General features: G+C 45.2%; 1 protein-coding gene across 1 annotated transcript; it reads left to right on the top strand.

Moving 5' to 3' along the window:
• Positions 1 to 1,327: 1,327 nt before the first annotated feature.
• On the top strand, positions 1,328 to 11,602 carry LOC135806359 (alpha-ketoglutarate-dependent dioxygenase alkB homolog 6-like). The gene is made up of 8 exons (XM_065320531.1): positions 1,328 to 1,604; positions 4,211 to 4,279; positions 4,576 to 4,636; positions 7,967 to 7,986; positions 8,344 to 8,370; positions 9,131 to 9,235; positions 9,731 to 9,868; positions 10,148 to 11,602. The coding sequence occupies exons 1-8, from the start codon at positions 1,509 to 1,511 to the stop codon at positions 10,424 to 10,426; spliced, it is 795 nt and encodes a 264-aa protein (XP_065176603.1). The 5' UTR covers positions 1,328 to 1,508; the 3' UTR covers positions 10,427 to 11,602.
• Positions 11,603 to 12,137: the final 535 nt, after the last annotated feature.

The raw sequence follows: 12,137 nt of genomic DNA, 5'->3' as shown, positions 1-12,137 counted from the left end.
TCGAGCCACACTTGCAACCGCTCTCTGGTGAGCAGCTCCGCTACAAGACTGCCTCCACAGAAGACCAGGCTCGACTTGATGTTGCGGCGAGTGGTGTTTGGGGAGGTCGGTTTGAGAGAGTCTTTCTCGATATTCGGGTTTTCAACCCCTTTGCTCCCTCAAATCGATCCTCTTCCATCACCGCTTGCTACCAGCGTCATGAACGTGAAAAACGGAGGCGCGTCAAGGAGGTCGAGCGCGGAACCTTCATCCCTGTGGTTTTCGCAGCAACTGGTGGTACTGGTCGAGCTGCTGTCGCTCTCCTCAAGAGAATAGCTACAATGGTCTCCGACAAATCTGGTGAGCCATACTCTGCAGTGATGGCATGGATCCGCTGCAGGTTCAGCTTTGCCCTTCTCCGTGCCGGCGTGGCTTGCCTGCGTGGTGCACGACTGTATTCGCGCACCCGGAGGTGGCTGAGTCATCATGGTCATCCGCTCGACTCGCTGTCTCGGCAGCGCAGCACTTGTTTATGCCTCGTCATCATTGCTTTCAATCTCGTAATGGTCGTTGTTTTTATTGTATCATTGTGTTACCAGGTTACCACGTGGTTACTTCTGCCCAGGGAGTCGTAAAATCAAGACTATGTAGAGATATATATATATATATTAGGCCAAACTAAAGAAGGTGTGTGGTTCGACTCACCCGACCGACCGTACAATTTCAGCCCGACCGTAACTTTTTTTCGGCGGGCTGTCGTGTGACTGACGTAGTCTACGTGGACTGAACACGTCCACGTCTACGTGCTGTGCGGCGTGAGTCTGCGGACGCAGGCGGCTCCTATTGGACTTGACTTGTAGTTGTACTGCAGTGCAGTGCAGTGAGTGGTACGACTGCTGCCTTGTGCTGGTAGTAGAGTCTACTCGATACGCGTATACAGTGTATTTACATGTACTAAAAAATATATTAAAAAAAAAAATCCGCCCGCCCGCCCGTAAAAAAAATGTCCATGTTAGTCGAACCACACACCTTCTTTAGTTTGGCCTTATAAGTTATATATTTTTTTTTTTCGCACTCAGAAAAATAATAAGGCACCCATTTTGATAGTCCAGGGGATGGCCCACGCCTGGTAAAAAGAATAAACAGAAAAAAAGAAAAAAAAGAAAATAATAAGGCACCCATTTTGATAATCCATGTAGAGATATATGGACTCTTGAGTCTTGTAAAATACATTTTACGACTCCCTGCTTCTGGCCGTACACGTACAAGAGGCCGGTTTACCCCAAAAAAAAACAAAAAAACGTGACGAGTGTACTTGTAGTAAAAAAATACACTGTATACATGTAATGATGTATGTCTGGTTTCAAAAAGTTGAAAAAACCGTAGTGATATCTGGATATGCGATTGGCAGCTCAATGAATGACCCCAACCGAAGAACACAGACTGACTTGTCACGATAGCCAACTAACAAATTTACTTTCAGACGTGATCAGGTTGATGTTGTAAAAGAGTCTTCATGTGAGTAAGAAATGGCAGAAGCCACACTACGTAGCTCTTCAGTACATGGCCCCTCAGGCTCCCCACGAGTTTTGGAAGACAAATTCAGTGATAACGTGGTGAGAAAGGTAGGCCAAGTAAATAATACTGTATTGCATACTGAGTTTTCTATCATCCACCACACCATATTAATACTGAGTATATGCTGACTCTCTGAGTTTTCTTGAGTTTCAATAGTAAGCCTTTCTCAAGATGCAAAGACTCCACTGTAGCCACCCAATAGTATGTATCCAATAGAAAACATGGAGAGGAAAAGAAAATCAGTGCAATAAATAGGGCACTCTATGTAGCTCTGCATGCTCATGATATGACAATGGGTTTGGTTTCACAAATTCCTTGCAAACCTTTTCAGGCCAGTATAGTATCCTTCTGATGGTGTACCCCTAAAGCGTTATTATGAGAGAAATGTGTGTAACTACAGACTACACCTATGCCTATGGTCACCGTTATAGCCTACTTGAAGTACATGTAGTTCACATTCGACGGGGCACAATGGGAACCAACGGGACACTCATGAGGCCGATTGACGGCGTCCAATGTGAACACCAGGAGCGCGGGAACGCAAGCGTACTACTGTACGAATCGGAAAGCGATGGAAGAGTTTAATCCGTTCAACTTATCATTGTCTGCAGGCTGCAAGCGTACAAAACGGCTGCTTTTCGAGTGTGGACAGGAGACGGCGTCCCAATGTGTGCAACTGCAACTTGGATATGTTTAGCATTACGAACACTACGCTACCCATGATAACTCACGATACTGCCACCGATGATTGTGACAAGAAAACGTTCTAGACAAATAACTACAGTAAAACCTGTGACTACCGACCACCCCTTGGTGCCAGCAAAAGCGGTCTTTAGTGGCAGGTGGTCTTTAGTTAGAGGTTTGCACTCCGCGACCATATATGGATCCCATTATATGAGATGTATGTCAAAATGCAGCTAATACAATTCCCCAGGACTTGCGCAATGCCATTCTTATTTCAGGTCAAACAACACTTGGAGTGAAAGACGGAGAGAGAGAGAGAGAGAGAGAGAGAGAGAGAGAGAGAGAGAGAGAGAGAGAGAGAGAGAGAGAGAGAGAGAGAGAGAGAGAGAGAGAGAGAGAGGGAGAGAGAAAGAGAGAGAGAAATTTAATTTTTTGCAGGCATCAAATTCACCTGCTACTTCTGAAGCCAGCAGTCAAACATTCCCTTGTGGAAGTTTCGTTTTGCGCTGGGCTTCAAATTTGTTCATGCGATCAATTGTACCGACTGTCCTTGTTATAACTTCTCGATTGCTTGAACGCGACCTTCAGCATCAGGACCTTGCGGTGCTGCTTTTTTTCTGGATTCCTTGATGCAGTCGTCGATTCGTCTGCATGACTGGGGTGACAGAGCCGCTCAGTCTTCGTTTCTCCTCCGAGAAGTCACTGAGCATCGATCAGAGAGCGCTTCTGATGGGCTCTCCAAGACGTTTCCTATCATGTTTATTCTTGACAGCGCTTGAAATTTTGTCAGGTGTAGTGCAGTCCACACCGACTCCACAGTCAAGATGACCTGAGTTCATTTGTTCAGCTGTAGTATCGAAAGCGTCCTTTCAGGACCATGGAAAATCAGCAAACTTTCAAGAAGGAGCTTCGAGCAACGTTTGATTTCCTGCACCGCGGTCGCTAGTTACGGGTCGAAAATCGTCTTTGGGACAAGAAAAGGCGGTCGCTGGTCACGTTCAGCAGGTAGTCGCTAGTCACAGTGCATTTGGAATGTGAGACCGTCCGTGCCTGGCGAAGTGGTCGTTAGTACCAGGCTGGTCGCTAGTCACGCGTGCACGGTGGTCTTTAGTTACACGTTTTACTGTACTTTGGTTGCAATGTTTGTGATATGACAGTGCATTTAATAGTATTCATCGCTGTGTACTATTGTGAAACTTGGATGTTGAGCCAATAATAAATGTAGAAAGGAAAAGGAAATATAGATACGAGTACTATTTTCTTGCACATTCCATGGATAACGCGGGTTTTACGTGAACTTTCTCTTGAAAACGCGGATGAAAGCCAGTACGGCGAGTCAACATATATTCGGCGCATATTTATTTTCGGCAATTTTTGGCCTGGGCATTTTTGGCCGAAAATTAGTTGCGGCTGAAATTTTGTTTTGCAAGGTTCAGTGTGACAGTGTGTACCGACAGCAGCAGTACAGGCTGAAATTTTAATGGGTACGAAATGTGTTTTAGGAGTCGCGTTGTCCCGTGGGGACAGACTGCTGCATGCCGTGTCGTTCGAGTCGTACAAGATTTTACAGCTCGCCCCAGGCTTACGTCCCGTACCGTCAGCGTTACGTCGAATGCGAACCAGGCATATGAGCCCGCAGTTTGTCCTATTTAGGGGTCGTCCATAATAATTATGGACAGCTGTAAAATCTTTCGATTTAGCTCACTTGCCGCCCACTCGTGTCATCCACATAGATGCCAACAACAACAACAACAACAGCAGCAGCTACAACAACAACAACAACAACAACAACAGCAGCAGCAGAATCAGCAGCGGCATGTACCCAACCTGTCCAACCTCTTCTTATCTCTCATCCCAACCAGTTGGCGCACGCGAAGTTGTGAACTGTGTGTTCCTCTGGTTCGCTTCAATTTGAACATGCGATCAATAAAGAATTGCATGATTTGTGATTTTGTTTACTCTGCTGCAGGCTCCAAGCACTGCACTGTATTTTCCCAATTTCTTGTCCGAAGCTGAGGCAAATTTGTTGTGGAAGCAGGTTAGTCAAGTGCATTGTATTGCTAGGAGGTGTACTGGGATTTGTGCACATTTTGTTGAAGTGACCACAATGTATGTTTTGTGTTTACGATTTCTTTATAGCTGTACGTGTGCATGCTTCTCATACCCATCCTTGCGTATGCCATTGAAACGAAAACCGATTGAAAAGATCGTGATTGGAGAGTGCCAATTAGTAGGTGCTGGTTACGATAAGCTTTAAAAGAGAGAAGTATTGCAATCTCTGCTACAGCACTGCAAGAGTCTGATGACTGTGCTGCATGGGTGTATTCACTGCAGGTGTATGCAGCTCCCAAGCCGAAATGGACCCAGTTGTCTGCTCGGCGCCTGCAGCAATGGGGTGAGCACGATGTTTAATAAGAGTGTTTCATGTGGCTTTGATGTACTCAACCTTATTGTTGCGTTGGTCTTAATGCCCATTCACAGTACAGTCGTCCCTCTCTAATCCGGCACTTTATAATCCAGCACCCTCGATAAACCAGCACAATTTTCAGTAGCCAAAATGTCCTCTTCATGCACATTGCAGCAGTAAATCAGATTTGTTAATCCAGCACCCTCCCTAATCCAGCAGATTTTCGTGGCACAAATGGTGCCGGATTATAGAGGGACCACTGTACCACTTTTGGCGGCACGACGTCCCTACAGTACTTTTTTGATTTTTAGTTTGTTCCAATTCTAAATCTGAAGTTTTCTCTTCTTTAAGTTTGGTAGGCGGAATAATAATTATTATTGGCAATTATGGCAAAGTTACATTTTCGGCCAGGTTTCACCTGTTATACTTATAGAGATAAATATTGCTAAATGCGCAGCATTAGTACTAGGAAACGTTGTATAATACAGTCACAAAGGAACATAGAGGTAGGTACAATAAACGTTTTCATTTGATAAGCACTACCTGTCGCAGACGTCGGCTGCTCTGGCTGGGCCATGTTGTTCGCGAAGGACGTAACTCAGCGTCCTACCAAGCACTGGAGATGGCAATTAATTCCCGGGACATCAAGCGCCCACGTGGCCGACCCCGTCTCAGATGGATTGACAATATTAAAAATGATCTAAAGCACGCCAATATTGATATTTCTGACTGTTTTGAACTGGCTCTAGACAAGAAAAAATGGCTGATGCTTGTGGAAAAATGTGCTGCGCTTGCGTAGTTGTTCTTACTGCGATTCGTTCTAACAATAATGAGATGCCTTTTGTCGGCTCTTCTGCCTGGATTTCGTTGACAGATGCGTTAAGCCCATGGATCCTTCCATGAGTGACATGCGAACTGTAACTATTAGGGGTCGTCCACAAATATCGATGTTTTTTAGAGAAGATATTCGTTCGTTTGGGGGGGGGGGGAAGGGGGTTTGGGCCCTGTTCGTCTCGTCTTTGCAGAAAAAAATATCGAACTCTATCTATGGACGGGCGCTGTTTGAACATGTAGTTTATGACCTACACAAAGTGAAAGTCAACCTCGTGAGCATAGCCATGGCAAGGTTGTGCGACCGTGGCAACGTAAACCTAGGTGTACGGTGAAATTCGAATGGCAGCTGGTCACGTTTCATGAGGAAATTGAACTTCATTAAAAAATATCGATCCCTTGCATAAACATGTGTATGTTCGTTTTGAGGGGGGAGGGAGGGGGTCTGGGGAGAAATGAACAAATATCGTCTTGAAAAAAGCATCGATATTTACGGACGGTACCACTTCAGTCCCCTCCAGCTACCAGCGTCACGAGCGAGAGAAACGGCGTTGCTATGAGGAGCGAGTCTGTCAAGTCGAGCATGGCTCCTTCTGCCCCGTCGTTCTCTCCACATCTGGAGGCATGGGGAAGTCAGCGACATCGCTATACAAGCGCATTGCTGACATGCTATCGGAAAAGTGCCAGGACCCCTACTCCAGGGTAATGGCATGGATCCGCTGCCGGGTAAGCTTTGCGCTTCTTCGTGCCTGCATTGCCTGCCTACGTGGAGCTCGTCGTCCGATCTTCACTCCCTCCGTCACAGCTGCTTCGGTAGATCTCGTGGTTGCCGAGGCTAGGCTCCGATAACTGAATGATCCTCCTTGAACAGACTCCTGCTATCGATGTTATGAGAGTTCTCCCATTAGTATTATTACTCTTTTTTCGTATTATTAGTTTGTTTCTTTTGTTATGATTTCTTGTGTTTTTCACTCGGCTTTATTATCATTTAACTTATTATTTGGTGCACATTAGCGCTACATGGTTTATAATTTCCCTTTTTCTTGATTTTGTATTTAGCGCTTTCGGGTGTTATTATTTATTTTTCTTATTTTCGCACTAAATTATTATTTTTGGCTACCGTTCTGCTTTCGTTTTGCGTGGATATTTGTAAAATTGTTTTATACACTGGAAAAAAATATATACATATTTGACTGAAAAAAATATTTACGGACGGCCCCTTATTATTTTATTATTTGACAATCATCAGTGGAAATTACCGTCACTAACTGAGATTCAAACAAAGGCAATTTAAGAAAGAGTATACGAGGCCACAACATGAGGTGACAACGTTTATCGTAAAGGTAGCCAATATCAGTGCAACAGCATGACATAAACATGGACTTGCAGAAAAAGCGAGAACAATAACACTAACACATTGTAACAGCAATAAAGAAAACAAATTTTGCCGTCATCACCACGCAAAAACGAAGTCATGAGCGTTTTCTTCGTTCTTGTGTGGCGACGACGGCAGAATTTGTTCTCTTTATTGCTATTTTAATAAATTGTTGTCTCCGCGTCGATTATTTACATTGCAACAAGTGTGAATTTACTGGAACAGTGTGACACACATCTGCTATCCACTCCGAAGTGCCGTAAAGTGTATAGTGACTCGTGGTTTAGTGTTGTACAATGTACAAACAATTTTCGACAGCTTCAAGTGTTAGAAGCCACATACATTCGCCTGCGCGATCCTGATCTATGCGTACAAAAAGAAAATGTTACTGTACTCACACTGTTCGGGCGGGTTAACGGGCACCCTTCAGCAGCCATGTTTTAATTTTTGCGCAATTTTCGTATAAAACATGATAGTAATTTATCTGTTCTCAGGTTGCATTTTGATATCACATTGTGATTCGCCAGTTGATTTGAGTCTGATAGTTGCAGAGGTAGATCTACTAGGTGCGAAAATGCAACAACAATGCAGGCATGCAGCTTGGAGTTGTAAATAATTCACTCCCGCCTGGAATGCACGATCCCAGCAGTGTTGTTTCGTACTGACTTGATCAACGAAATCGAAACGAATACCCTTTTACTAACGGTACCCGGGTACCCGGAACACCCCTTTGACCCCTAATTAAAATAGAAGAAATCACATGGAAACGAGCTATGAAGCAACTATCCACGACTGTAACAAGATAATAAGTAGGAAGCAGTCAGAACGTGCGATAACAGGGCACAAAACTGACAGGCTACTGAGACGTTCAACGACCTGAGACCTAGCTCTAACACATCTCCATTGCGCAAACCAACAGCCTTCCAGCTTGGAAGGTTCAAGGGTATGGTAGTTCCAGCGGCGTTCATCCCGAAATTGCGGTGAACGGGTCGCATGTCTAACTAAGCGCGCAAGACCTTGCTGACAATTGTCAAAACTGGGTGTCTTCATGTATTATTAAACTGCATGTATGCTGTGTGCCCTTTTTTTATCTGCTGATTGCCGTTTTCCAGGTGGCATCCCACAGGAAAAGGTCAGTTATGGTGTTTGTGCAATTGGCTAGGCCTCCATTCTCTACACCATCAATAGCAGCATCCCATTGGCTGGACACATAACAGTTAGCAAGCATGCATGAAATCGTTTAGTCATTGTTGCTGTTGAGTTTAGCTTTGCAAGCGGGTAGCTTTGCACAACGGTATCTTGCCTCTATCATTCTTGCTAAAGTATGCACAAGTTATGGTGTACAGGCAGGGCTTCACGCACTGAATAATAATGTACAGCTACTGAATGCTGACTAATTCTGTGTTTCATTCTGGAACTCGTCAATTTTCACTTTGGACAGGTCTGTGTGTTTGCTGCCATTTGATCCACTTGTTCTGTCTCTGCACAGGGTATGGTGTTGGAGAAGCTGCCCAGTGTACGTTGTGAGCATTTGTAATTGCGTCCTGTCATGAGTTAGTGCATTGTGAAAAACGTGAACACGTGAGCCCGCATGAGAGTTTCCTATGGGTTTCAACCATACAAATTACAAGATGTTCTCTCAAAATCGGGATTAGAACACCCAGCTCCCCTCCCCCCCCCCCCCAAAAACAAACTTGCCCAGATTCCCGTAGTGCCGCATGTGTTTCGTATGTATGCTGTATAATAGGCGAGCAAAGTCACCAAATGCCATGCATGGTTGAGCAGTAGAAAACCACGGAAATTTTTTCGAGTCCCCGAACCTTCTTGAAATATAAAATTTGTTTCCAGCGAATGAAACGTATATGGGCAGAACAATTGTGAAGTGAAGACTAGCCCAGCGGCAGCGAGAGACTCCCCAATGATCAGGAAATCTTTGCCGGACATTTTGGGAGAAAATCTCACGTCCATAATCTATGTTATGGCAAAGCACTACAATATATAATGTCATGTTATGTATGTACTTGGGAGGGAGGGGGAGAGAGAGGGGGGGGGGGGGGGGGGTTGCTTAGAGCACACCGCATTCTCACATCCCATCAGACCTGGATCATCATCTTATTTCAATTTGTTCCCCATTCGTACAATGCCCTTGAACTGTGTCGCTAGTTCTGCATGCGTTCTCTTGTGTGCCAGAGGCAACACACCATATGCCTGAAGATAAGCCCTTTGCTATGCACCATGATCCCGTGTGCTTTGTATGCTTACATGTATATGCTCAGTGGCTGCAGCAAGTTGCTGATCGGCTCTCAGCGATAGACCTGTTTGAGACTGTTCGTCCGAATCATGTGCTGGTGAATGAGTATGAAGCGGGTCAAGGAATCATGGTAGGCTTATTCGTGTTGTATGTCATACCGTAATGTCGCGTATAAAAGCAGGTGCTTACGGCCGTATAAGCCGGGGTTCAAAGTTCAAACCATGCTTCCATTCAAGTTATGCTTCTATTCAAAACATGCTTCTATGTCACCATCATCAGTCTACACTGTGCAGTGCATACTGCCATGCATGTACTTGCACAATATACTTTGCAGAGAGCGGCTTCTATTCAAATCGTGCTTCTGTGTCACGGCGCACTTCGAAAATTCGGCTTCTATTCGAGTCATGCTTCTATACAGGTCATGCTTTTATACGCGACACTACAGTAACTATAGCACGTGTGTGTATCTTTCTGTCTGTCTGTCTGTCTGTCTGTCTGTCCTAGCCCTCCAGTGCTGACAACCGTACTAAAGAAACCAATCCTGTGCATTTGCTGAACATTAGCCATCACTGTAGGCTTTGTGAATGTTTGAAACCTGGGAATTGCTCCGTGTGTTTGTGTGCAGCCACACACAGATGGACCACTGTACTATCCAGTTGTCTGCACCGTCAACCTTGGCTCACATACACTATTGGACTTCACGCCACGACGCTCGGCATCTGATGATAGTGAAGAGAATGGTGGGGGCTGTGGAGGTTGTATGGTGAGCTGGATCTGTACATTCAACTACTTTGCAGTGCTCTGTATTCTGTGTGTATAGCTGTGATCCTGACACTGCCAGCAGGCTCCAAGTTGGTGGTTTGTGTCATTTGGATTCACCTTGCCACTCCGGGTCCATCGTACCTGGCAGAACATTGTGTGAAGAGTGGATAGTTGACTGTTCATAGCAAGAACGGCACTAGCAGTGATGGCCGCCGCTGGGCTAATGAGCTTGGTGTTCCTTCTGCGCTTCCCTTTTTGGCTGACTTTCTTCTTCATGCAGAAACATGTGGATGGTGATGGCAATTTCTCACTGCTGCTGGAGCCCTGCAGCCTGTCAGTTGTGGCCGCTGATCTCTACACTGACTATCTTCACGGCATTGCCGAACGGGCACAGGATGACTTGCAAGGCATGACCGTGTGTAACTTGGACATGTGCAGTAGCAGTGTACGGAATCAAGAAGACCCGATTGTCTTGCAGCGTAGCACGCGCTTGTCATTGACAATACGACATGTACTGAAAACTGTACGGTTACCGCTACGGCTAGGTCTGTCCAGGTAGCACTTGGTACTGCATAGAGGTAGGATTGCCAGTGTTGCTTACTCGTATCCTCCGCATTCTCCCGGGTATTTAGCCCACCACAAGTAGCCAAAGCGTGAAGGATGCATAATTCCAGTGGGGGGCATTTCGGTGATGAATGAACGATGTGCAGCACTCTTGCACTATACCTAAGTCGGCCGTCGGTTTGTTGAAAGCAGTATTTATACAATGAAGCTCTACTCCAGTGGGGTCAACCAGGTTGCTGAGAGTTACTTTTCTCCTGAAGGTAGAATTCATACTTCAAAGTATCTTCCAGCTTCACGAGTTTCACTTGCAATGGCATTTCAGCTAGCTGGCATCTGTTTCAGGCCTTGCTAGTAGTTCTCATGCCCACTAGCAAGCAATGTGTAGCTACATGCAGCTACATGTACTGAGTGGTGCAATGCCCTTAGCCGGAGCAGCCTACTGCGTTACTGCCTGCACTACAGTAGCAGCAGCAGCATCACTACATGGTCCGACTGCCCATGATACCTTGATGTTGGTGGATTGCTCGCTCTCGAGTGGTCAACGTGAGGATGTGCTGTGCAGAACATTGATTCGAAGAAGGAGCTCACTGGGAAGATGCTGCATGTAGCACGCATGACTGTGCTAGCTGCAGCAGGCAGTTGATCATCTGCCCAAGCAGAAGATGTGCATTCCGAGCCATGTCTGCACAGGAACATTTTAAATTTTGATGAAAGTGCCTGTCAATAAATCCTGAAACGAAAGCAATTTAATTATTTTGTCTATTTTTAACAGAAGCTTCACGATGGAATTTTCATCAGCGAATTAATATTTTTGTAAACTGGCAGTCAATGCACGCCAACCTTAACACACTAGTCACTATATCTAGCTGCAACCAGTTCTGTTACATCTTGCAAATCCACCTCCCCTCACCATCACCATCAGTCCGTACCTGGCACCCAGCAACGATGTCCTGGATTGCAACTGGAGTATTGTCCCTCTTGGACTCGTCAGGCAATCTTGTGCGGACATGTTTACAGTTTGAACGACTGGAACAGAATAATGAGCTACATGGGCTAAATAATGAGCTGCATGTGCCAATAAACATCTTGCTGGTGTGGGTTCTGATAAGACATCCTGTACCACTTTTTAAAAACATTGATACTGTACTGCCAATACTGGCCTGTTTTCTTATCACGAGATGTGCATGTTTGAGTGACCTACTGTACACCGTGATTGATGATTTTAATTAGCAGGTCCTGCACTTTGGGTGCTTCTTGCATTCGTGTTGCTCTAAAGGGATTTCCTTACACTCCACTCTGTATTCTGCATGACCGCTCTCAAACGCAGAGCGCTCTTGTTTCGAGTGCTCTGTTTGTTCCTTGATAAGTCGTGGTGCGTTCAAGTTGGTGGTGAAAGTGTTCTCAGTGGTTAACGAATGGAAAAATCGTTCCTTGAAGTCGTGATGTGCAAAATGGTATGTACATGTACAGTCATTTGCCGGTTTTGACTGACAGGTTAGCGTTTCACCTCGCTAACCAAGAATCAGGGGATTATTGTCAGCCAGTGGTGCATCGACTCGCTTTTGGCAACTTGGCGAGAGCAGGCTTTGAAAAAAGACAGTAGATAGAAGATAGAAGTGTGTGAGTCCAAGACCTGTCATTTTCAGTAGAATCATTGTTTTATGGTTTCAAAGTTCAAACACAATTATTATTATGGCAGTCAGGTG

The sequence above is a fragment of the Sycon ciliatum genome, chromosome 1 (assembly GCF_964019385.1).
Source record: "Sycon ciliatum chromosome 1, ocSycCili1.1, whole genome shotgun sequence".
Classification (NCBI taxonomy): Eukaryota; Metazoa; Porifera; class Calcarea; order Leucosolenida; family Sycettidae; genus Sycon; species Sycon ciliatum.
This window is presented reverse-complemented; position numbering and strand designations above follow the sequence as displayed.